This window comes from Podarcis cretensis (assembly GCF_951804945.1).
Source record: "Podarcis cretensis genome assembly, chromosome: 3".
Taxonomy (NCBI): Eukaryota; Metazoa; Chordata; class Lepidosauria; order Squamata; family Lacertidae; genus Podarcis; species Podarcis cretensis.
Genome location: NC_137172.1, coordinates 53,940,771 through 53,968,726, shown reverse-complemented (window position 1 = coordinate 53,968,726; position 27,956 = coordinate 53,940,771). Strand labels below are relative to the sequence as shown.

The 27,956-nt window shown below is 40.4% G+C and overlaps 1 protein-coding gene across 3 annotated transcripts in view; it reads right to left on the bottom strand.

Annotated features, from left to right (window-relative positions):
• The window catches only part of PRKN (parkin RBR E3 ubiquitin protein ligase), a 638,032-nt gene extending 612,676 nt beyond the window's left edge, over positions 1–25,356 (bottom strand). Inside the window, exon 1 of one of the 3 annotated variants that reach the window (XM_079971894.1) lies at positions 25,186–25,356. In XM_079971894.1, coding sequence (XP_079828020.1) covers positions 25,186–25,192 — 7 coding nt within the window. In that variant the 5' untranslated portion in view covers positions 25,193–25,356. The remainder of the gene's footprint in view (positions 1–25,185) is intronic. The other 2 variants (XM_079971892.1, XM_079971893.1) reach the window with 2 other exon arrangements.
• Positions 25,357–27,956: the final 2,600 nt, after the last annotated feature.

Below are 27,956 nucleotides of genomic sequence, written 5' to 3'. Positions count from 1 at the left end.
CTCCCAAACAGCTCGTCATCACAACCTCCAGGAACAGCTTTGCACAGCTACTGCAATGTCATAGTCCTCGCTGGACTATGCAACAACCTTTACTTTTGTCTGTGCTGGGCTTAATCTTGAATCTTATACATGTGACCATTTTGCCATACATTCTATCATACACAGAGCTCTTTGGGAGTAGTTTGCTCATCTAATCTATATGGCTCAGAGTCTGAAAAGTATGTGTGGGTGGTGGGTATCTTGAAAAGTGACATTATGTCAGGCTGCTGCAAAAAGCCAAAGGTTAAAGCAAAATCCAAGGATACAATGAGAGCCTGAACTAAATTAAACTACACCTGCTCTCACAGAGTTTTGTAGGCTTGCAGCTATCGCACAGGCATTATGCAGAAGGAATTTGGCACCTTTAATTTCTTGTCTCAGTTAAATCAGGGGAAAATACAATATGCTAACATTCAGAGAAGCAAATAATTAAAATTCATCCGCTGAGACATTGTTTTATTCAGAAAGACGTAGGCTATGTTTTGGAGGACATTCCAATATATTCACCTTCCCAGAGGAAGCAAAAAACTTCATTAGTTCCTGGATTACAGAAAGTGTTACAGAAATAAATTCTTTTAGTGTGCGGTAAATCATCTCAAAGAATTAGATGACTTAAAATTGAATTCCCTGGTTGTAGTTTGAAAGTGCATTACAGATTCTTTTTTCTACTATATATTTGTTTCATACAGTTTCCACCAGCATGTACACTGCAGGTTTATTCACCTGCATTTGGTGCAGGGCTGGTTTTACTGCAAAAAGCACATTTCTGTTGTTGTCTCGTCTCTGTTGTTGCATTTTGGGATGCATATATGCACATTTACTGCTGGCTAATTCTCACAATTGTGTCTTTCATGCGAGAATATTGTGCAAGAGCCATATTCAGAATTGGGTGCAGACTTCATCATCTTAACAATTTCAGGGCTTTTGTTTTCAAAACAAGTTTCTAGTCCTGAATGCTGCAAAGTCAGTGGAAAGGATCTGCTTCTGCAGCCTAGCACTCCTCAACAGATTTCTGAGACTTGCTTAAGTGACAAGAGCTACTAGGACTACACAGGACCAAGCATGTTTTCAGGCATGGCAGAACCCAGGGCCCTGGCAACAACTTTTAGTGACATTTATAACTATTGCATAAATAAGAAATCATCAACCTTTACCACAAAATAAAATAAATTCCAATAAATAAATGGAATGAATATTACTAAGATGTAACCAAGAAAAAACAAAATAAACAGTACATTTCCACAGTTCGCTTTACCCCATGCAGGGAACAACTACATATTAATCCATAGTGTACAGTGGTACCTCGGGTTAAGTACTTAATTTGTTCTGGAGGTCCGTTCTTAACCTGAAATTGTTCTTAACCTGAAACACCACTTTAGCTAATGGGGCCTCCCGCTGCCACCACATCGCCAGAGCACGATTTCTGTTCTCATCCTGAAGTAAAGTTCTTAACCCGAGGTACTATTTCTGGGTTAGCGGAGTCTGTAACCTGAAGCGTATGTAACCCGAAGTGTATGTAACCCGAGGTACCACTGTATTTGGACTATTCATTTAGACATTGTTATAAGGATGTATATTAAATATACTATGTATATTATATAGCATTTGCTGTATTAAAAAGCTCTTGTACACATTGGAAGCACAACTGAACATTTGCTTCATAAATATTGACTGAATTCTTCATTTTCTTTTTGCACTAGATACAAGTAAGTATTTATTTACTAAAAGACTTGTTCCTCAGCAGAATCACTACCAAAGTCATTTTTCAGAAAACCACAAAGCACTTTGTCATGATTTTTAAACATACTTGTTATTGGCATAAACCAGTTTGATTTCAACTTGATTTATAATACAGGTTAGATTTCACTGTGAGCTATTCTATTGTGGCTCTTAAAAGCTCTTTCCATTCAAATACAATGCGGAGAGCAAAAGAAGTTACACATAAAAAGTAATGTGCCACTATAATTTTAAAAGATTCATCTCATTCACATTCCATTACCACTACCACCAAAAGATTTATAACATGACTAATATGGGGATTGATTAATTCATCAGCATCAGGGACATTTTGATCATAATCAATAACATAATTTTACTATTTAAATGGGATTTCAATTAAAGCACTTCTTTTCAAAGTAATTTTACTTTCTTATCATAAAAATTGCTATCTTGCCAACCAACCACATTAACTCATTTGATTTCCATAAAGTATGTTTTAAAGAATACTGCCCTGTCCAATCACAAAACAAGAAACCTCCTTCATGGATCAAGAAACTTCCAATACCATTCTTATTCCTTTCAATATGCCAACTTTTTCCATTACTCAGAAGTGAGAACAAAAGGCAAACTAAGCAATTAACTCTTAGCTTATCTAGAAGTGAAAGCAATATAAGAAAACAAACAAAAGGAGCATGATTATTATCAGCAAGTTTGATTCCATTGAATTAGGGCTTATTCAAGACCATGGTCTGGTGCTTAATTTCATCCCGCCCATGTTGAGAGTATTAATCAAACTGGCTGACAGCCAGTTTAGCCTGTGGAGTATTTTCAAAGGTCTACTCAGGCAGTAGGTGGCCCAGCTGAAGAGAAGAGCTGCGAAGGTATAAATCTGACAGCCCAACTGATAGTGAACGCAATCCACTCCATTCTTTCACCTTTGAAGGCACACATTAAGAAGGCCCAGGAGCTTTGAAGGCACAGATCCAGCCAGCCTGAATGGCACTTTCACCTTTGAAGGCGGCCTCGTTAATAGCAGGCCCCGATCCATGCTTTCAAAGATGGTCTTCTCAGGCCAAAGACTGAAAGTTTAAAGGTGTGGATCAGGTTGGCTGTCATCTAACCCAATCCACACTTTCAAATTTTTCTTTAAAAAACCTAACAACCACCCCTATAGTTAAGGCATTTTTTTGTTTTATTTTACCTGACATTTCACACTCCCCCCCCCCGCTTTGTGAGTCAATGATCCTGCTTTTGCGCCTCTTGCATTTCGTAGCCTTTGACTCCACTATTTGCATTTTTTTGCCTCTCTAGCCATGTATACCTGTCAACTGAAGATAAAATTCAATGCGCTTGCTGCAGTGGGCCCTAGTCCACAAAAGCTTACGACACAGTAAATCTGCTAGCCTCTAAAAGTGCCACGGGACTCTATTTTGTGTGTTTGCTGTTAACACCACTCTCCCAAAGGAATGGACTCCACAAAGTTTTGATTTTTAGATCTGATGTCTTAAATGTTATAACTTAGAGACCTATTGTTGTGCACACAACCAAACTGTTCTCCAGCAGGGATCCCGATTTCTCTGGCGCAGGAAGCCCGAGTGTTAGCTACAGGAGTCAACATTTACAACGGAATTCTGGCGAGGCAGTGAGTCTCAGTAAGTTTGGCACTGGAGTCGGCTTCTTCAGAAAGAGATGACAGCAGATGGCCTCAAGGGAAGTTCAGAAGCATGACTCATTCCAGGCTGCTAAACAGGGTGCACACTGTTGACTCAAGGGGGAGAGCTGACAGGAAGCAGCCATGGCTAATTGTAGGTCTTCTATTTAGACCTCCCCCAGCAGGTGTCACTACAAGATAGAATGGATTATAGATCCAAAAGAAAAGGGTGCAATTAGAAAGAGGGGGAAATGAGAAATGTGTGTGAGAGAATGGGAGAAAGAAAGAAAAAATGACAACAAAATTCAGAAAGGAAAATGAGAATTTTTCCTACAAGGACAAACGTGAGAATTCAGCACTATACCAACAACAGAAATCAGCTTATTAGAAAAATGTACATATTACACTAGATGCATAATATTAGCATTCTATAGTCTTGCTTACAACTATTACATCTATAGGGGAAATGGCTCTAAGGTAGTAGTTAATAAGACACCAACACTAAAAATACTTTCTGTGATGCACTATACTATCACAAACAGAGTACAGAAGTATTAATCAATATCATACTGGATTTTTTTTCAAGATTCTACAATGGAGGCATTCCTAATAATAATAGAAACAGTAGCCATAGTTAAGATTTCTTGTTACTAGCTCTTAAAATTTGGGGGGTGGGGGGGGTGAGAAACAGTTTAACCAGAAAACAAATTTTCATTTTAAAAGGCAGTCTCTATACAATCTCTGCAGCTGTCCTGCCACCCAGCTATTCTGTAGGCATTCAGACACTTCACTATAATGTTCCAAAAATCAATAGCAATTTATTCTCTCTTTGGACCCCAAGCAACAAAAGTAAATAATACTGTCACCTCCAGTCTGCCTGCAGAACATGGTCACAAAACAGTCTTGCCACTATAATACAACCCTATATGGTTCTTTATCTATGCTGGCTCTGCTGATTGTATTGGTTTTCATAAGGGACAAATACTTCAGTAAACTAACACAAAGGGGTCAGGTTCTTATACCAAAACAAAAACAAAAACAAAACAAAAAAGGAGCTTGAGGCTAAATTAAGAGCAACATTTGGCCCCTCTCATTTCACCTATGTTGATTTTGTTAGGACAGAAATAGAATACACGTATAATCTCCTCAATAGTTTTTTTTAAAAGAGCTTGCCTCTTTGAGTGAGAATATATGATGCCTATTTGGAAGCCTCCACTCACCTTTAAAACCTTGTCCTTCAAAGAGGTCAGCGGCTGAACTGTTATTTGTTGAACACCATCCATCATGGGCTTGGCACACCACCAAGTAAGTAAGTAAGTAAGTAAGTAAGTAAATAAAGCCCTCATTCCAAAAGGATCGCCAGCCTACGTTAAAGGAATGGCTGGTCAAAGGAAGCAGAGGACTTCCATGGAAATTTTACTGGCCATTTTAGATTTTGCCTGGTTTGTATGCATTATTTCAGTGTTCCTCAGCTGGGATTAGGCAATGGATGTGCTATGCCGGAGCTTTTTTTGAAGTATTTTCCTTCAAAGAAGTCTGGGCACCATAGTGTACCCCTCATAGAATAACAATTCCCAGCAACCCTTAACAAACCTCAGTGCCCAGAATAAGATATAATCCATAATCTGTTCCTTATATTGGAGCATAAGTGCAATGGAAATTCCCCCCACCCCTTTCCCCAGGCACACCCCATGCCATCCCCAAATGTGATTTGGAGGGTTGAGAGAACCCCAGAACAGATTGAGGGGACTTATGGGGGCTGAAGGAGAAGGGGTGCTATGTTGAATACAACCCCGTATCTATTTGGGCAGCTGTCCGTTTTTGTTGTTCTTGGATTTTTCTTCCATGGTTGTGTTTGTGTTTTTTCCTACTTACTCCCTAGATCTCAAACCCAGTGTATGAATGTCACAACCATCTATTACTGCCACCAATCACATAATATCTCCTTTGTACCTTCCACCAAATAATAATGATCACCATGAAAATAAAAAATCTGACAGCCGATTAAAGTTAATACACCCTCTTTAACACCCATCCAACCAAAGAGGCACCATGGATACCTAATTTAATGCAGTTTTCCTTTTAAAGACCAGGACATAGTAACACCAGAATATACTGCAGACATTTATGAAACGTCTAGAAATATATGAAGGATTGTTTATTTCATTATCTAATGAAACAGTAAATAAAATGTTGTAAAAAGTAATGCATGCTCAAATCACAGATAGGAGAAGAGAAAACTTGCTTCAGATAAATAAAAAGCCTGGGAGAGCATCATAAAATTAGCTATTGTAGGCATAATCGTATAATAAAAATCATGCAAGCGTATCTACTGGGCACATCAGGTAGGAACTATAAGGCACATCAGAAGGTTGCATATCAAACAGCCACTGCATTAGAGACCACTTTAAATTGCTCCCTATGGCAGCTGCTTCCAGGCAGAAAGCCATTTATATGTTGTGGCTCAGCACACATGATCAAGGGATTTTCTATGTTGAAAAAGTAGGTAAAAAAAAAATCAGAACGCAATGGCCAGTTCAGGTGCCTAGCCATTAGTTTCTGCCTTACGCTCAGAAAAAGGAAACAAGCTCAAGGTGGCTTACAAGTTGCAGGACTTCCTATAATTGGTGAGACTGAAGATATCTAAATTCTACACCTCCTTTCACAACTTCACTTCTTACTGTAATGCAAAACAAAGGAGAAACATAAATGACTTGACATCTGTGAGCTCCTGTTTGTGAAAAGGGAACCTGAGTTAATAAAGGAGGAATCAAGGCCAAATGAAAACCCCAAATAAGGAGTCACAGCTTATTCTACAGATCAGACATATTACGTAATTGTATCCAACAATTGTATCCACACATTCAGATGTGAACACAGCCATTAACTGGTGACTCCCTTTTGTGCATAGTTCCTCCCCCCACCCCCAAAAAAGTATTGGGTTTTTCTTTTGGTGACTAAAACAAGCACATCAAACAATATAGAACTTCATCTGAATAATACAGATGTGAAAACTTCATCTACTGTAAGATCTTACGCAGCTGGCGTTCCATTACTTACTACGCATTTCCCTTTAGACAATGTTATTTAATTTTCTTGATTTACCCTCATCATTTCTTGATGATGTTCCAATCAATTTTAAATTAATAGACTGCCTTCATTTCAAATAAGCCGACTACCCTTTAGTAACATGTTGTAAACACTACAAAAGACAGATTATGTTTGATGATGTATACCAGCTCCTCCAATTTCAGCGTGTTTTATTTTGCTATTCTGAACTCAATCCAATTGTGTCTGGAATTGGGGGGGGGGTAGCTTAATTCAGGCTCAAAATAGTTCCACAACTAACCAATCATTAGTATGTACCAAAGTCTGTAACTGTGTGAAAATTAATACCATCCATGTTATGGGGATCAGAGTCAATTTAGTATTTGTGGAACAATACTAAAACAAAATATGTGAACCAGAGCTGGATTGACCATTAAGCAAAATAAGCATGTGCTTAGGGCATCAAGAGGAGGGGGCACCACTGAATTTTTCCATTGCCTGTTTAGTGCATCAACAAAAAATGTAAAAACAAGATTCAGTCATGCTGAACTTTATAAAATAATGGTAAAATACAATATTGAGTGTGCCTTTCCAAATGTAGAAATTTGCTTCTGTATATTTTTAACATTAATAGTCACAAATGACTCAGCTGAGTTTTCATTTTCTCAGTTGAAGTATATTAAAAATCCCAACAGAACAACTATGCAACAAGGCAGGCTGGATGCTTTATCTCTACCAAGTATAGAAGCAGATGTGTTACGTAAGATTAGTTTTCAGGATCTGATCAAAGACTTTGCAATTAGAAGAAAGAAAGAAATTCAAATATAAAGTGGATGTATACAAAAATAAACATTATTTTCCATCTTACTGTAGGTTTTGATTCACTTCCAGAAATAAAATTTTATTTTCCAGATCATTATTGTTTATATTTTGAATTAGATATATAAGGGGGCACTAAAATCTTTTAAGTGCTTTATGGCCTCTAATGTCTTAAAAAACCCAAAACATTTCCTTCCTATTTGGCCCAAAGGGTTCTTAGAATGGCTTACTAATCAATGATAACAGCAGTCTCTGCCCTCAGGCTTGCTACTTAAAAGAATGCACAAAAGGGGAAACGGGATGCTAAGGAAGAGGAAAAATGCAAATTTACTCTGCAGTTCTTAAAGTAAAAAGTGTGCAATGGCATTGATATATAAAAAGTAACGGTAAGCATGTACTTTAATTTTATCTTCTAGTAACTATTTCATCTTAAGCACTCTTGTGGTAAACACAAAGGATGATCAATATCCCTTCCAGATTGTCATAGGCCATACTTTACGCTATAGTGTTTCTATCAACACTTGAACATAAATGCCCAATTGCTGGGATGATTGCTGACAGAATAACAGTTACAGGTTGTTCTCCTCTTGTAAGGTAAAGGTAAAGGTACCCCTGCCCGTACGGGCCAGTCTTGACAGACTCTGGGGTTGTGCGCCCATCTCACTTAAGAGGCCAGGGGCCAGCGCTGTCCGGAGACACTTCCGGGTCACGTGGCCAGCGTGACATCGCTGCTCTGGCCAGAGCCAGAGCCGCACACGGAAACGCCGTTTACCTTCCTGCTGGTAAGCGGTCCCTATTTATCTACTTGCACCCGGAGGTGCTTTCGAACTGCTAGGTTGGCAGGCGCTGGGACCGAGCAGCGGGAGCGCACCCCGCCGCAGGGATTCGAACCGCCGACCTTTCGATCGGCAAGCCCTAGGCGCTGAGGCTTTAACCCACAGCGCCACCTGCGTCCCCGTTCTCCTCTTGTACCAGTTACTATAAATATCAACACAATGGCATGGGGTTTTGTTTTTCAGTTTTAAAAAAACAGAGTAGTGAAGCTTAATAGGGGAGTTCGCTATTGGCGTAACACTTTCAGGCTCAAAGATACTCATCTCTACTATTTCTGATACATGATTTGCCAGTCCTTTGGAGACATTCAAGTATTGATGCATCCAAGTCACCTTTCTTCCCTTGTTAACAAGCAGCTGTTGTGTATGGAGTGTTTGGGGGTTTGTTGGTTTGTTGGTTTGTTTAATGCTTCCGATTTGTCAAGACCTGACGAACAGGATGGTTTTTAAAGAGTGTACCATTTTCACTCCTTCAGGAGACTACAAGGCCACATGAAACCAGGCTAGTTATTAATTTTTAATGGCAACTTCCTTGGTTCACGACAGGAACATATCTCTCTCTCTCTCTCTGTACTATTTGTACTGAAGAAAAAACTTTGCAAGGAAAGAAAGAAAAACAGCATTCATACGAGTAATTTTCCAAACTGTCAAGTAACCCTCTCCACACTGACTTCTCCGCCGAGAAACCCTGCACACTGAAGATGATTCAGGAGATGTTCTACAATGCACAAGCCATGCCTGTTGTGTCTCACCATCCCTCAGCAAAACATTCTCCTGCTCGTCAACGACAGCCTCTTTTCGTTTTCACTGAGGAACTCTGGGGCTCCACAAAAGAAAGTTTGAAACCCACTTGCACCAATGACGAGATTTAAGAGGATCAGTTGCCAGTCTACTGCTCAAAAGTTTCTCTTTTAGCTTTGGCATGGCTTGGTCACTCACAGTAGATGGTAACTAACAGGCAGCCAATGACACAGTCCACCTTTTCTGTTCGGATGGTCAACTCACCTACAGGGTGAAAGGAAGCTGGGGAAGTTATGGGAAGAGGGTGCTTTGGGAATGTTTTGGTAGTACACCAGTCTCACAAACTGAACAGATTCTTCTTCACCAAACCTTTATTAGGCATTAAAAGTATAGGCCATTATAAAACAACCATATATAAAAGTTTTAAAATATATACAAAGAAACAGCCATATAAAATATTTAATATCAAGGATTTTCATTGATGTTTACTGAACAGACTATTCAGTTTTACCAATCTCAAGTTGAAATGTCAAAAATTGGGTGTTTCATGCACTTCTAATGGATTCTGTCAATATTCAGATACCTAATTCTATTTACTCCTAAAGCAAATGTTACTCAGCATATGACGAAAATGCCAAACTAATTGGATTAGGAATTCAGCTCTTCTGATTGCTCGTACAGAAAAGACAAAACCCATCTATTGCTAATTCTGTCTGTAGCAATGATCATATGATTTTATCATCATGGATGTTCCACATATTTTGAATCATGTGTTAACAGAATTAATATTCACTGGAGAAGCAGCATATTGAGCAATGATTGAACCCATTCTCCTTATGTTCATGTCCCAATACCAAATCTAAGGACAAAGAGTTCTATAGTTCTTACACCCCATTTCTAAACACTTTAAGAGCCGAATCCCACACATGTTGATTAAGCAGTACCTCCCAGCAAGTTCAGTTGGGATTGTTCCAAAGCAATCATGCAGGGAGCAGCCTCCTCGTTTCAAGGGGGAGGATCTGAAGCAAAGCCCCCAAAGGGCTAAAGTAGCCTCTACATGAGCAATGCAAAGTCGTATACACATTTGGGTGACTGGGGGCTTACTATGGCAGTGGCTGGGTATTTCTTTTCTTAGAAACTTTGGGGGGGGGGATTGCGTGTGTATGTTTGAAAAAGAGAGAGACACCATGGCAAATCTCCCACCACCAAAATCATTTTTAAAATTTCCAGTTTCTATGCTGTTTTACTGATTGTATTCAGATGATGCCATTGTTTTATTATACTCCTTTTGTATTCCTTTATATGCTATTGATTGTGTAGGGGTTTTTTTGGGGGGAAGGAACCCTTGTTTTGAAAAGTGGCATAAAAGTTGTTTTAAAAAGTGTGTGTGTGGAGGGCGTCAAACGTCAGCCCCTAAAACCGGGCAGCAATATGGCCTCCTCCAATTTGCTACCACCAAACCAGGAGTGACATATTGGCTGGGAAACCCAGCCAGATGGGCGGAGTATAAATAATAAATTATTATTATTATTATTGCGGGTGACCATTTTGGCTTTACAAATAATACAAATAATGAAAGGGACACATGACTCATATGCTTACTCATAAGTAAATCCCACTGTGTTCAGTAAGATTTATTCATAGGTAAACATGCTCAAGATTTCACCAACAATATCCAGAATAGTCCGATTTTTTGAGTTGCCTTTGCATCCACCTTGGAAATAAACTGAAACTGCTCCTCTGCTGCAGTAGTGCTGTGACAAGCCACTAATTTCACAAACAAGTACTGCGGTACCTCGGGTTAAGAACTTAATTTGTTCTGGAGGTCCGTTCTTACCTTGAAACTGTTCTTAAACTGAGGTACCACTTTAGCTAATGGGGTCTCCTGTTCTTACCTTGAAGCAAAGTTCTTAACCCGAGGTACTATTTCTGGGTTAGTGGAGTCTGTAACCTGAAGCGTCTGTAACCTGAAGCGTCTGTAACCCAAGGTACCACTGTATTCCACAGAAAAGAAATGCACCTAAGCTGATTAAAATAAAAATGTGACCCAAGGAAAGAAGAAAGGGACATCCCTACAATGGGATTTAGTACAACCCATTCCTATCTGGTATCATATTTACAGCAGCAACAACAAAAGCCATGCTAACACCAGCGGCCTTGATTGGGATTCGATCTGACTGTTTTGGTACAAAGCCCATCTCCAGTGCTTTCAAGTCAAATGCTGACAACTGTCAATACTAGTTGATCTTGTCCACATCTGCCATCTGCAATGCAAGGCAGTATAATCTATATAAAGGAATGAGAAGGAATTGAAAATACTTTATAGCTGTTCAGCTTATGAGAATAAAAAAAGCATCTAAAATCAATGTCATTCCCCAAGAGCAGCCTATTATCAGAGCCCGTTAAAGTATGGTATTTACTCGAGCTCAGCTGAAATTTTTCAGAGGACATTTTTCTGAAGAAAAAAAAATCTGGTAATTTTTGTTTTACTCACCCTCCCTGTAAAAGAAGCCCTGTCCACAGGATTTTCTCTACACATTCACCACCATTTTTTATGGTTGCTGCCACTTCCAGCCCTCCTTAACACACACACACACACACACACACACACACACAGCCCCCAGGACAACACTAGGCAGTGTGGCAAGTGCAAAATTGTGGATAGGCTGCCCACACGGCTGTTCCTGCCGTTTGCACCAGCAACAACACACGAAAACTGTTAGGGAAATAACTTGTGCTACTCTCACAGCTAACAGTGAGCCCCACCCCAGAGAATCCAATGGAGGAGGTCACTTTGCCTTGGAGAAGTTCAATGAAAGGTTTTCCTCAATCTCTCGGCCCACAAGTAGGGTGCATAATCTGAAGAGGTCATTTGGACATAGGTTTCATGGGTGTTAAACAAGGATTAAAAAGTGCATAAAATAAGAACCACATTAATACAGGGCACTTGAATGGAAATAAAAATAAAATGGCAACCTTTTTGCAATGACTGTCGGAGCAAAGTCATAGGATGAAAAATAATGATTTCTAGTTTACAATACTGTATGGGCATTTTCATTTGCTATTGTTTGAACAAGTGGTTCTCTAAGCAGACAAGCAACCGGGCAAGTCAACAAAAAGCCACAGTAGAAACATTTAAGTTCTGTAAATCTGTCATGCTCAAGCGGTTGCTAGTTTTCAGTACAACTGTACTTGACACTCTTTACCTGAAGCTTCAGAGATTAAAATAAAAGCACCACAGAAGCAACATTCAAAAAAGGTCGCTTTACACATATATTGTTTTTTATTTATTTATTGTATTGTTCTCCTCTGACCACCTTAGAAATATATTACGGCGCTGTCTCTCAAGATGCCATCGTTATAGCTCAGGCATTCATTTTAATGGGCTGAGAGAGTGGGTGCTTTGAGGATCAAACTGCCATGGCTTCTATTATCAGATGTCTTCCTGCCATTCACTAGCTGTGCAAGATGTGATCAGGCCCGGTTTCAAAGACTCGCTCCACTGATTATAGACAGTCTTATGTTTCTGAGAGTTGTAGTTCTGGCAGAGAAAATCCAAGGTTGAATCCCTGCTGACAACTGTCATGCCTGCCTGTCACCCCCAGGCAGTGCGCAAAACATTCTGGGTGTGAATTTGGGCTGCTCTCCTCTTCTAGGCTGAAACATGTGCAGAAACCCGACTGAAACATTTTGCAGGGGATTGTCTATTTTTACAAAGAATGCTATTTCACAGTTGTATCCTGCTTCAAGTCCCAGGATAAGTGGATTTAAAAAAAAACAAAAACTAAAATGCATTTGAGAAGTTCCAAGTAACAACACAGGATTAATCTCCATATATGGAGATACAAGTCACACCCTTGAAAAACAGTACACAGATTACACTTACAGCTTATTTACATCCTTATTACATTTAAATCTTAGTTTAGTTATTAAAAGGAGCCTGGGTAACTAAGACTAAAGTCCCTCCAATCCAAGTCCCCATTTCAAACAAACAAACAAATAATAAAATAAAATAAAAAATTATTTATACCCCGCCCATCTGGCTGGGTTTCCCAATCATGTGCAGATGTCTCTGGGAAGTTCACAGGACAATTGTCCCCCGTTGTTTGTTCCTGGTGTCTGATATTGACACATACTGATTCTTATGGTGGCTCCATTTAGCCATCATGGCTAATGACTACTGCTGGGTAGTGGGAGGGAGGAATAATTGTGAGGATGTCAGTTTGCACAACATTTGTACCTTCCAGACCACTTTCTGGAAGTGTCCCTTGAGAATATAGGACTTGGCACCTTTAATCTTGACAGTACAGATTCATTTGTGTGCATGTTTCAAAAGACTACAAAATGGCATAGAAATTGTAGGACTGTTGACATCAGGTGGCTAGATTAGCTGAACTTCCAGCTCTACATTCCTGTGTTTCTTCACCATAATAACTGAAGCTTTTCCCATTCTTTTTTAAGGAAAGGTCAGAGGGGTTTACGTCATCCTCACACTTTGTTACTAGTTATGTTCAGCATCCTATTACACAGTCGCTGAGAATTCTCTGATTCAATTTGCAAAGTAAAATGTCAAACTGGCACATTAGTTCATGTGTGCGTTTTACTCTTAATGTACACCCAACATTCCCAGCTAGTCTGCTTGGGAGCCCCGTTTGGCCAGAGTTCTGCCTTAAAAAATGAAAGGTGCTATTCAGGTAAAATAATAACAAAAGGAGTATCCTACACACTCTGCAGTTTTACTTGCAAGTAAAAGCGTCAACCAGCATGTTTTGGAGGAGATGGAAACCAGGCAGTGCTATTTAATGAGCACATTTATTATAATAGGCGCACTTAGCTTAAGAAAATCGATGTTGCAGGAAAAAATCCCACTGCTTCAAAAACCACCAAGAACACCTCCCCAAACCCATAGGTACTTGATATAATTGCAACAAAGCTCAAAGTACCTTAATTTTACAGTAATGATATATAGCAATGCAATATGTGTAAGTTTCACTCAAAGTGAAACAAAGACAGCCAATATTGCTAGCTCTTGTCTTTCCCCACTTCTGTTTCATCTGTGCAAATGACAGAGTAAATTAAGCCTCTCTGTTTAGAATGTGCTTTATCTTCCAAAGGTTGATCATTATATTCCTTTTCAGAAATTTAAGATTTAAAAAACTGTATTCATGTTAAATCAGCTTTCTAATCTGTGCCACACAATCTCATACTGCACTGGTTTATAACCAGTTCTTAGCCTAGTTCAGGTGAGCTAATGAAATAAACAGCTCCAAAAAAACAAAAAAAACAAACCAAACTGCATTTGCAGAATGAAGTAAGATCTAACAATGCAACCTTAATATAAATGTTGACAAATGCTGACACAAGTTGTCAAGAACCATTTCAATGAGTGACAATGCAAATAACCATGGCTATCTAAGTCCCGTGCAGCACTTCACTTTTATTAAGAATAGCAATGCACAGATATGGCATCGCAATGGGGAGGGGGACAGATCCCCCGATAGCCAACAAGAAGAGAAGAAAAGAAGTGAAGGATGATACTGACATATATTGAGGGAGGGCCACAGAAGATACCTATGTATACCTACTGATGGTACAGTTAAGGGAGGAAAATGTAGACCTGGAGAAGTATCACTGTGAACCTTGCCAACTCCTCAAAAGGGCTGGGGACGATTTTTTTTCACTCATCTAAACTGGTCTACTTGCATATACAGTGGTACCTTGGTTCTCAAATGCCTTTGTACTTAAACAACTTGGAACCCAAACACTGCAAACCCGAGAGTAAGTGTCCTGGTTTGTGAACATTTTTCGGAAGCCAAATGTGCTCCGTTTTGAGTGTTCTGCTACCGATTTGAGTGTCACACTTCTGTTTTGAGTGTTACACTGAGGTCTGTTTTTGTTATTTATTTTGCGTTTTTGCTTTTGTCACTCTTTTAATTTTGTTTTTGTGACTGTGTGGAACCCAGTTCAGCTACTGATTGACTGATTGTGTGACTGCAGTACACTGTTTACTGCTTTCATTTTATGGATCAATGGTCTTGTTAGATAGTAAAATTCATGTTAAATTGCTGTTTTAGGGCTTGTTTTTAAAAGTCTGGAACAGATTAATCCATTTTGCATTACTTTCTATGGGAAAGTGCGCCTTGGTTTTGAAACGGACTTCTGGAACGGATTAGATTTGAGAACCAAGGTACGTACCACTGTATGTTTTTGCCTTCCCAGCAGCATTCCCCAACAGATACAGCAGCCATCTTGAAACAGTGGCAGGTACATATCAAATCAAAGCTCCATAAAACACAGTGCCTTGTGAAAATTCCAGAAGAGTCAGTCAAAGGGGGAGGAATTCTTTACTTCTGCAGAATGGGGTCTCTTTGAGATAGGACCCCTAAGAACAGGGGTGCCGACTTGAAAAATATATTGGGGGGCAAGTGAGCCCTAACCTTCATAATCGATCACATGATGTGGTTCACAGACACCATTTGAATGGCAATGCCCATCAACTTTGGGGGGGGGGCTGGCTCCCTTAAATATTTTATTGGGGGGGCAAAGACCCCTTGGCCCTAGGAATTGGCTCCTATGCCTAAAAGTCTTGGTGGATTTTAACAAGCCAAATGCTAAACTCAATGAAACAGATGCTTTATCTCAATTTCAGTTATTGCATTTTTAGTATTAGATTTATCAAACAGAAAATTAAAAACCTATGGCATAAAGAAAAAAAAACAGTGACGCATTTGGAAGGCAAAAGAAAATTCTATCACACCTTTGAATACAATGTGCACAATATGGGCAAAATCCACCAGAAGAATGCTCGGTTGACAATCTGCACCTTTCTTACGCAGGTAAACTTTCACAGAACAGGTATGCTCTTGGAAAGAATAATGCAAAGTTCTTAAACGCCTCTACAAACTTCAAATGATTAATTGAAGTCAAGCAGCCAAAGGCCTATGAAGACTTGGCTTTAAATGCTAAAGCACTGCCGCACTAGGTATTTAAATTTGTGTGTGATGCTTACCTGTATGGATACAAACATGAGTGAGCAGCAGGGAGTCTGCTATTATAAGAAAGGAGGGCATAAAACATAAGCATCACAAAATCAAGAGGCAAATGAAGGCGCTCGACTCTCCCTTCAATAGAACTAGAGAAAACAGATTGTGTTCATCTTGCTTGGGGCCAACAACCACATTGTGTGGAATTCAGCCAGTCTCTATCACAAGGCTCACTTAGGAGGTTTGCTATGTTAAGAAATGAAGCAGATGGAATATTTTCTTCCAACAAGATAATTCTGGAGAAAACTGTTAGAAGTACTGGGGAAAAGTTTTTAGCTTAATCTGCTATTTCAGGAGATTAAACCGGGGGGGAGGGGTAGCAAAAGAGAGAAAGAAGAGCCAAATAAAAACAATTTTGCAGAAACAGAAATATTCTAATGGAAAACAAACATTTGAAGTGCTTGCTGCCAGCATTGTAAACTCTAGCTGAAATAAATGCCGCTCCTGCATTTTGCTTAGGACCTGAATCTACATAAGGCGGTCCACAGGTTTTCACACAGGGACAAATCAAGACTAATAGAGGCCCTAAATTAGGCATTGGCAAACCCGGCCCTCCAGATGTTTTGGGACCAGAACTCCCATCATCCCTAGCTAACAGGACCAGTGGTCAGGGATGATGGGAATTGTAGTCCCAAAACACCTGGACAGCCGAGTTTGTCTATGCCTGCCCTAAAGCACTGAAAAGTTATGCTGCCTTCCAATATTTAATGCAAAATAAAAACAAAACTAAAATTTATTTTTTTGAAATGACACAAAACTTACATGTATGCTGAAATGTACATGCATGTTTATTTGTCATGTGTTTGTTTGAGAAATCCTAAACACAAAATCAATTGCATAATAATAATTGACAAAACCAAGTAAAAGATCAAATAATAAAAAGGACTGTGAGAACAAACAAACACTGAGCAAGTATAAAAATGTATACAGTGGTACCTTGGGTTACAGACGCTTCAGGTTACAGACTCCGCTAACTCAGAAATAGTACCTCAGGTTAAGAACTTTACCTCAGAATGATAACAGAAATTGTGTGGTGGCGGGAGGCCCCATTAGCTAAAGTGGTACCTCAGGTTAAGAACAGTTTCAGGTTAACTATGGACCTCCAGAATGAATTAAGTTCTTAACCCGAGGTACCACTGTACAGTAATCTTCAGGGATCCTATTAGATACAGACATAGGTCATAAAATCAAATAAAATTATCTGTTCTACAATGACCTTTGAGTACTTTTAATTTAAATGTTAACATTTCTCAACAATGTGATATACCTTACCATTCTGTACCAACAGCTCAATTAAGCTCCAGCCATATCCCAAATCTTACAATTGTGTGTTGTGCAATGGCTATTAAATGCCCAATTACCTCCCTAATGCAGAATCTAAAAAGTACCTGTGCACATGCCTACAATGGACCTCAGGTTTCCCTAACTTAAGTTTGGTGGGGAATATTAATTGCTCAAGGGGAGGGAGCAACACACAGCCCAAAGATATCCCATCAAGCACTGCCCACTAGTGTAGATGAGAAACACTGGGATACGATTGCAAAGACATAAAATTGAGAGTGCTCATGTGTGAACATAAAGTGACCCATGAACAAACAAATGCCCTCATGTGGGCACAGCCCACACGTGTGTAGATGGATATAATCATGCAATAAGTGTTCATCTTTTTAGAGAAACTGGTAAAAAATAGTCAACATCAAGGAGAAGGACAGTAAAAAAAACAGTCATGTGAATAAGCTGCAAATCAGGATTTTCAGAAAATTCCATTCCTAGCAGCAGCTCATCTCCTGAAGAACACAGAAAGACAAGAATGTATACAACCCGTTCTGTTTCAAACTTATCTCACATCTGTGCCACCGTCTTGAGACAACATGCTTTATGGCCTGTCTTTCACTTTACAAACCCCTCACACCAGTTGCACTCATCAAATCAACTCTGTTCCATATTACCTCACTACATGAAATCATCAACAGATAAGGGAAGAGTTTTTACAATCACTCTGAGGATCCTGAATGACCTCAGAGTGTGATCAAATATTGTTTGTCCTTGATGGTATTCTGGACGAGTTACAAAACTCATCTATTTCATCTAACCCTGGGGAGCTGGATATGATAACCATGTGATATAGTTTTCATTTGCCAACTGTGGATTTGTGTGTGTGTTGTGGTTCAAATGGAATTATTATTGTATTTTTATATTCTATGTGTTTTAAGTACTGGGTCTGGATTTCTTTTTCTTTTTTTTATTCTAACCCATTTTTGGTTCAGGAAAACTGATATGTCATGATTTAATATAAAAAGAGAGAGAGAGAGACTGGGATTATGTCTGCACAGAGGGAAACTTGGACTTTTTGACTACATTCTGCGTCTGTGTAGAAGACCGGAATTCTAAATATAAAAAATAGCACTTATTTGGAATTCGGCTCATCTGATAATCAAACATCCAGAGTAAATATTTCATAATGACTAAACAGTTCTGTTCTTTAATGCTAGGTTAACACAAACAACATCAGTTGTTACAGTTAAACACTTAGATATATACAAGTGTTTTGCATCAATGCAAAGCCAGGTAGCACTTTTTAGTTTTCTGTTTTAGTACCACCAAATCTGGTTTAATGGGGAACTTCAAATATTCACTGGCTTAGCAGTAGTTAAAATTTAGACTGCAATGTCTACAAAATTGCCCAACAAAAGCTACGGCCAACCCAATGCTTACAATGATCTGATGTTCATGTCACAAGGCTTTAGTTAGAATAGCATATCAAAAATTCCAGAATGAACAGCAAGGAGAGGATCAAGTTGAAAGCTAGTTTAAGAGCATGAACAGCTAGTTGAAAGTAGTGCAAATCTCTAGTTAGCCACCAACTCACTAGTTAGCCTTAGGCAACCTCAGCACCATTCTGCAATCCTATGTTCGTGTAATTGGAGAAAAACCCCACTGACCACTGTGGGACTTACTGTGCTGCTTCAAAAAACAAACAAACAACAACTTAGTGAAACCAGCAACATCACTTAAAAAACCCCCACTCTGGGGATAAGACGGGGGGGGGGGGGGGGATGACAAAAGGAAAGGCACTGAGCAGAGTTCCAAAACCAAGGCAACACCGCAAATGCATATATCCCAGTCTCACCTTAAAAAGTGGTGGGATACAAGGCAAAACCTCCCCAGAAGAGTCTAACATTAAATGCTGATTATCAGTATGCCATAATGGTAAAAGGATGAATTAATAGCACATAACTGAAGAGGGTCAGCATAGGTGAAAAGGCCTTAAGAGAGCTTGATAAACAAGTATACTTGAATAGGCAAAAAAGAAAGAAGCAGAAAAAAGAAAGCCTACTAAAATTCACATTATGTAAATACTAATCAGTTTTGTCCTGCTGTCATTTCTTTTTTCATTGAGGGGAGAAAGAAAGAAAGAAAGAGAACCTGAAAGGATTAGATCAATGAAAATCAGATTTTTAACATTAAGTTTCAGTAATCTGGTTACGAAGCTTTTAGTGATATTGTAATTATTCTGAAGTCTTGAACAGATGTTTCTACTGAATGTATTCCACAGAGGATACCAGATCAGCAAAGGCAAGAAAGGCAAACCTTATGTGTGCCCAAAATTATTTCAGTTTATTAGAAAATTAAGACTGAAAAAGGAACACAGCCGGGCAGTACAAACATAAAGCTGATGATCAGGAGCAACATGTAGGATATAAACACACAGTCCCCAAAAATCTTAACCGGCTTCTGCAGTCAGAAGGAATCCTGGAGAGAGGCCAGTGTCCATGTACATCTAAACCATGGACAGCACAGAAAGAACAAGGGGATACCACACTTTTAGTTATTTATTGCATTTATGTACCATCTTTTCCTCCACAGAAGTCAAGGTGGTGTATGTGGTTCTCCCCTTCCCATTAAATCCTCACAACAACCCTGTGAGGTAGGTTAGGCTGAGAGGCACTGACTGCTCCAAGGTCACCCAGAGAGCTTCATGGCTGACTGGAGATTCAATTCCTGGATTCCCAGGTCATCTCTCTCTACCCTACAGAGGGAGATGGAGGGGTTGGGAGAGGGCCCATGCAAGCTTGTAGCTTGCTTCCAAACTCGTAACTTTTCCTCTTACGCAAACACAGAAAATAAGGCGTCCACGCATGAGACACTTCACTAGATTTGGTGCGCACAGTCCCAAAGCTGAGGCTGCACACATGCATTATGTTCCTTACTGGCGGGGCTTTTTTTCAGCCGGAACTCACAGGATTTTAGTTTCAGCACCTCTCAGGTGGACACCATTGCCGTTGAAAGAGAACAAGGAAGGCATTTGTGAAGAGTTCTGGAACCCTTTTTTAATAGAAAAATAGCACTGCTTGCTGGTTTGGAACATTTAATGCCCTGCAAAAGTCAGTCTTGGTAGTGCGCTGCATCTGTTTCAGATGAACAAGACTGAATTGATTCAACCTCTTCAGCCTCTCTCTCCTTCTGACCGAAAGGCAGCACATGAGATTCTGCAGTTTAGTACCCACTGTACTTGCCACAGCATTTTCAGAATGCAAGCAACGGATCAATTAAGCTGAATCACTTTCTTCCATGCAACTGCACACAAAATGCTTTGCATTTAATCATCAAAGGACTCTCCACACACAAAAATGTGTAAGGCAGAGGTTCATCACGTGGGGCATGGCTGTGCTGCAATGTCAGTCTTCTAGGCGAACTAAGTAGTTCTCAAACTGTGGTCTGTGAGATCCATTCAGGTGGTCTATGGAAAGGTCACAGAACAGTCAATAATATATATACTTGGTGCTGCACCTTCTGATGATGACAGAAATTGTGGCCATTTTTACCAGGGCTGGATTACTGAATAGGTTAAAAGGGCCCCAACCTAGGGCACATGATTTTCACCACAAGGCACTGGTGATGTTTATGGTTTTTTGTCCTTTAAAATACACCAGTTAAAGGGGCTCTTCTCAGTGGCATGGTTTACACACCACAATTTTCATGATATGGTGTTGTTTTGGCAATGGTGGTGATGCTTTTTGTTGTTGCCTTCCCATATTTAAGACAGAAACAAAGCATGTGTGTTATCTAAACTGGTACCAACCACCCTGCTACATTGCATATGTAGTTTAACTTAATTAATTTTATCAGCTGCGCAAGTAGAGTTTTAACATGATACATTTAATCAGCTCGCCTGTGTTTATGGTTCACAATGGAATCAATTCAGCAAAACTATTTGTATTGCTTTTATTAGTCATAGTTTTGTCTGCTGCGCGCTCATTTGAGTTTAATTTGATAGAGTTTCCATATCATGGGATAATGTTTTCCTACCAGCGCTTGTGTCTGGAAAGTTCTGGGCACTTACCATGTAATCCTATTCTTCTGAGTAAACATCTAGGTCTCTTGATACCCAGGGAGACTTGCTCTCAGGTATATGTGTATAAGATTGCAGGGTTCAGTCTTCAAATAACTGATATTCCTCAGTGTCCTTAAGCGTGTATAGTCTACTTTCTGTAGTGCAAAAGGCAAGCAGTATCCATGAAGAGAGGTTTTGGATTATTCTCCTGGGTAGTATAAAAGCTGTATTCAGTTGTGAACATGTGCCACTTAATTTTCATAGCAACCAATTAGTATGCATGATTGTTCAGGAAATATATGCATTAGAACCTTGGAAATTTGATTTAAATTGACTATTTAGATCAATCGGCCCAGCACATAACAGCTACTGATAGAGTTAGAGGCCTGATAAAATATTCTTTGCAGGTAGTATTTCTCCACTGCTGTCCAGAAAGGAAGTAGTGATTCTACCCTGGATAACAATAACTGTCAGCAAAACAAGATGCAGCAGACTGGCACACAATATTTCAACAAATGCATGCTTTATCAAGGAGTATAGAATTTTCCTCAGTATTCCACATTATTTACTGAAGAACAGAAACACACACACACACACACACACACAGAGAGAGAGAGAGAGAGAGAGAGAGAGAGAGAGAGCTTTTTACTGAAAGCCAGACTTTCCACAAATTCCCTCTGGAATGAAAGACAGTAGCAAGAACTAAAATGAAGGGAGCTATTGCAAATACTTCACTTAGTGTTTTCAGTGACTGAAAAGAAAAAAAGAAAAGGGGAAAAAACCCACACAGACTAAACCACCAAACTTAACTTTTAAAAGCTTTTTGGATATTCAGACCAAGGATGCACAATCTCTTGGGGATATAAAAAAACACATCCTTCAGAAGTAAACGAGTATCACTACGCAACCATCACAGCTTTTCTGAACACTTCACAGACATTCCAGTCCACTTGTGAACACCTAAATCCATGAATCAACCAACCACAAAATGTATCGCAAAATATACAGATCAATTAAAATGTATCAAAAAGCATTTTAAAAAATATGGCTAAAATAAACCATAAATATGCATCTGTTCTTTTTCTGGTATAAATTACCATAAATTACTAATTATATAAAGTTCCAAATAACTGAAGTAGAACCTGTAAAAATTACTATGTTGAGGTGCATATAGATCCTTGGGATAAATAAAATAAGAGGCTTATGGCAATGATCTCCTTCTTCCTTCCAGTACAATATGGTTACATCACTGGTGTGGTCTGGGCCACAATATAACCTCAGACTATAATGTGTTTAATCTGGTTTTTTTCCGTTGGTTTAGCCATGCCTAAGGTTGCAACCGCATGAACGCTTTTCTAGTAATAAACCTCAACACGATTGGGGTTAATTTCCAAGTAATCATGTACTGGATTGTGCTGCAACTCTCTGTTGGATGGTGGAAAATTTGTTTAAGCCTTGCTTCCTTTTCTTCCATGGTCTTGCAAGCTAGAAAACATTTATTGAAATTGGCAACTCAGGCCCAATAGCTATGAATCATAGCAGGAATGATTTGTGACAGATCACATGTTGGCAGAAACTTCTATTGTGAGTCCAGCTGTTTTGATTAATATGAGCAGGCCCAAGTGGACAAGGGTGTGACCAAAAGCAGAGGAACATTTCTGACAACTGGGGCTCTCTCTCCAGCTTCTGAAATGCAATACACATCAGAGTTGGGAAGGTGATAACCCACCAGCTAAGGGGAAGAGAAGAAAAAATGGTCTGAGCCTGAGTTTGCAGTTATAAGCTGGGAAGAAGCAGAGTGTGAATATATTTCACTAGAGGTAGCTTAACTGTGCTGTGGGCAGTCCCATCCAGGAAGCTAAAACAATGGTTCTTTAGGAACCAATAGCTCGGCTAGCTGTTGCTAAAGCCTATTTGCTTCCATTGTGTATATTTGTAAATAAAATGTGTCTTAGTGCTATCTCATCCAAAGCAAACTAAACCCTCCAGTCCAGCATTGTTAATGGACTTCTTACCAATGAAGGATGTGGAGAACACTATGTTTATGTGCCAGCTAGTCATCATAGAAAAAACTGTTTAGAAACTGCTGCCTACTTTTGCTTTTGTTCTTCCGTCCCTGTTCCTTGTCCCTTGTGTGTTGTGTTTTGTTAAGATTGTAAGCCTATGGATAGGGATTTGTCTTAATTTGATTGTATGTAAGCCACTCTTTTTTGGCTGAAGAGTAGGGTGCAAATGCTCTAAATAAATAATATTAAATAAAAAAAGAGTCCCCTTTGCTTAATGGGAAATCTTAATTCATCAAAACAGATGTTTCAGAAGAGTTGTTTTGTTTAGGTTTGCCCAATGACCTCCACCAACATGAATGATCTTATTTAAGCCCTGCAACAGAGATTGGGGAGAAGCTGGAAGGGGAGAGGTACCCCCCAAACTTCTGTAACCTCCAGTCCAGCACCTTTTCTTTTGAAGTCTCTCACTTTAAAAGAGGGAGGGTGTGTCTCTACTGTGCTTCTACTGTCTCCTCTCTCTTATTCATCTTCTGAGGGCAACACAGTGGGAAGGATTACACCCATAGTGTTGCCTAGAGAGAAAGAATGGACACCTGCTTCTGCCTACTCTCTGCTTTTCCCCTTTCTCTCTGAGCAGTATACCACAAAGGGTTGGCGATCTCACCTGAGGCTCTCTCTATGAAACTGTTTATTCATTTATTGGATCTAGGGCCACATTCACCCCAGCCATCCCTCCAGGGTTTGCATGGCCACAATGGGTGTGGCCTGACCATTTAATACACTTGCTTTGCACACCACAGGTGACTGATCACATGCCAGACCCCTCTGGAAGACTCTGCCTGCTCCTGGGCATCTCCTTTCTAGAGTGGCACAGCAGTAAAGACTAGGAGCCATCCAGAGGCAGCAAAAGCAGGCAGAGGCTGATCTTTGAAGAATAGTTACCTCTGCCTCCTTTCATCACCTTTCTCTTGACAGTATGATGGGAAGGACTGAGTTCACAGGGCCCCATGACACAGGGGAGTGAGAGGATGAGGTGGCTGCTCCTTAACTTATGTTGTACCACCAAGGTTACAAGTGAATGGGTAGAGGCTCTGGCTTTCTTCTGCCTATGCCTAGAGGGGATGAGCTGGAGAACGAAGGTAGAGAAGCAGACAGCACTTTCTCTAGCTTGCCTGAGCTCAAGAACCACAGCAGCAGGGCAGCAAGACAGGGTGGCAGTGCCCATTTTCTGCTACAGGGCAACAGGAGGAAGAAATAAGGTAAACTAAAATAAAAAGGTCCAGGAGGAAGAAATAGCTGTTTACTGGCTGATTACCGCTCCTCGCCAGCAATAGCTGCTAGTTTGGCTGCTGCTGCTTTCAAAAATAAGTGTCACAGTGAAAACTTTTTCTCCGTAAGGGGTTCTTAACCTAACCTGGTGTTTTTGCTCTCACACTGGGGAGAGCCGAGTGTGCAAAGTAGCATCCAGATGGAGGAGGCAGTGAGCTTTTGGTGTTACACAAGATTAGGCTGCTCTTTTTAGGAGAAAGGTGTCTCTCTCCCCCCCCCCCCACCCCGCCACCCCCAATCACTAACCAAGGCATTTCTGTGATATGAACAGCATTACTGTTTGGATCAGAAGCCTGTTAAGTACCTAAAAAGATACGTTCGTTATTATTTGTTAAGTGGAATGGAATGCAAAAAAGGGGGGAATATATATGTATGTATATGGAGAAAATAAAATGTTCAGCGAGTATTTTGGCAGTGTACGAGCTACATAGAATTTATATAAACTGGAGCTCACAGGCTGCGGTGTCACGTGGGTGTATTTCTGTGTTCATACATACGGATTAGGATATTCAGCAAAACTGCACTGTTCCTGAAGAACCACGAACACCCTTTACCCGCCCGCCATTTCCCCGTAGTGCCGGGAGGGAATCAAAGGGGGACGCTGCATCCGGGTCCCACTCACCTATCATAGCCAGCGGAGAAGGAGGAGGAGGAGGAGGAGGGGGCGCTCACATAGCCTGCCCTGTCCACATTCACAGCAATGTCAACCTTCAGGATACAACGCTCCCTGCAGGCCGCCCGAGCTGCAACCCGAATACTGCGCAGGCGAGGTGAGGAGCTTCTTGCGGCAGTGCACTCTGGGAAACGTAGTCTCCTTGCTTGCTCACTTCCCCGGCTTCGCCCTGCTAATGTCTATAAATAGCGCATAACAGGAATAATACACAGCACAAGCAAATATTGGTATCTGCCCTCCCGCCGCCGCCTTGTTGTGTTCAGTACCAGGAGACAGGAATAAAAGCGACGCCTGAGTCCCGCTGCAGGCATTCAGACCTCAGGGATTTAAAGGGCGGGTGGGATAATTTGCCCTCAACCTTTGTGAGGCGAGTGGGCGCGCTGAGCACGGCATTCCTCTACTGCTTCGTTCACAGGCATATCCTATGACCTTTTTGCCTTTGCTTACCACGATTTCACTAGCTTTATGAGGTGGAGAGAGAGGATGCGTATTTGTAGCAGGTGCAGCACATTCATATAGCAATTTTTACGCAGGTGTAAGTCCCGCTGGGTTCCACCACTCCCAAGAAATGTGTCAAAGGTGAATCAAGTGTGAACTGAAGTGTTGGAAAAGTAACAATAAGGAAGTGTGAGTTTAAAACACTTCCCAGGATATTTAAGCTGCAATATTCCTATACCTGGAAGTAAGCTCTGTTGAATTCTGAACAGACGTGTATATTTATTACTATTGTTGATTTATTATCCACCTTCTAAACCACAGTCTCAAGGAGATTTACATATTGGATAATTAAAATCAGTTAAAAACACAAAAACAGCAAAGATATGCCTTGGTTAGTCCTATGGCAAATGCAGCACAAACCTGCTACATATCTCCTGAGAAGTAAGAGGCAATGAATTCTATGATGCTCACTCCCAGGTAGCCTTTGGCTAACTAAACAATCTATGGCCTTTTAAACTGTATGGGGTGGTATTGTTTTTGTTTATTAGAATGGTATGTATTGTTTTTATATTCAAACCGCCCTGTCATCCTTGGATGAAAGGCAGTACAGTATAGAAATGTAAATAAATAACTAAATAAATGTACATAACCTAAGGCTGCAATCAACCCTTCTCTGGGAAGAAGACCTATGAAATTAAATGACACTTCTGAGTAATATTGCCGCCAAGTTACCAAATGAAATAATGTTTAGTTTTATCAAGTGTGTTCAGAGCACAAGTTACCAAAAATTATGTGAACTTTATAAAAAAAATTAACATCACTGTACTAAAATCTAATACGATATGCCAGTCAAACAAAAGCAGTAAAACAGGCATAATGTGTAGGGGTGTGTGTGTGTGTGTGTGTGTGTGTGTACATACACATATTCCACAGAATGGAAGATGGCAGGATCCCCAACGACATGCTCTTCAGGCACCAGGCTCATTGGTGAATCAACTCTTACAAAGATGTCTGCAAATGAGACATGAATGCTGGCAACATCAACCCTACCATGCTTGCAGACAATCACAGTGCCGGGCGATAGACAGTCAAGTTATTTCTCCGCAGCAGTGATCAGAGGAGGAATGATATGTGGGAGGAGCGCAGAGAGAAGAAATGCTGTGATGCATCTGTATCAGCACAACCGGAAGCCTTCAACTTTTCAGTTGCAACAAAACATGTCTCTCCCATATCAGTCTCTACAGCCACAGGAGACACTGTAACTCTCCAACAGTCTTCTGTTGACTTCACCCCTGAAGGTGCACTTGTCTCCCAAGATAAACAGAAGTCAGCAATAGATAATATATATTCTGTCCCATGAGTTGCTTTTGCAGGAGTGGAGAGTGATCAGTTAAGATCCTTGGAAACGAGTCCTGTTTATTTCAGCGGAGCACGCACAGGATTTCTGTACTGTCTGTATTATCAGCAATTCTATACGAAACAGTGTTTTGGAAATAAAGGAAAAGAAAAATAATTCACACGAGGTAATAGTGGAGGCGGGGTGGGGATGATGGAGAGGCACCCTCCTAGTGGTGCAGCAATAAAACTGCTAGCACATTGCAATAAACTTCTAGCACATTTGCAAAGCTAAGGGGGGTCCACTCTAGTTTCAAAGTGGATAGAGGATCGCACGTTGAGATTCCTGTATTGTAGGGGGTTGGACTAGATGACCGTCAGTTCTTTCCCAACCATAGCTGTCAACTTTTCCCTTTTCTTGCGAGGAATCCTATTCGGAATAAGGGAATTTCCCTTAAAAAAAGGGAAACGTTGACAGCTATGCTCCCAACTCTCCAGCTCTGTGTGGTTCTATTTCCATGAGAGGTGGTATCTCTGTCTTTATTTTTTCCTTTCTACGGTACTTCCCAGAGCACAATCCTGTTAACCTTCCCTCTCCAGGACCAGGAGCAGACACGATCTCTCATTATAATAGGACAACCTAATTTTCCCTATCTTCTTCAACTGGCATAAACGTTGGGGCGTTCAACGGCAGGTGAGGACGGCGCAGCGACCTTAATATGAATTATCGAGCATGCTCTGTTCTTGCCGGATACTTTGTCCTCTTTAACCTGCCTCAGTCCCGCAGGAGCGGTGCCGGGCCCCGCTTCGCCTCCCGGCAGACCTTTGCACGCCTTTCAGGTCCTTCCGGGTTCGAGTCACTCGTAGGTTCTCGGCCAGAGGCAAGAAAAACCTCGCCGCAACTGAGGGCAAGACAAGAAGGCGAAGGACTTCAGCCGCTGCTACCG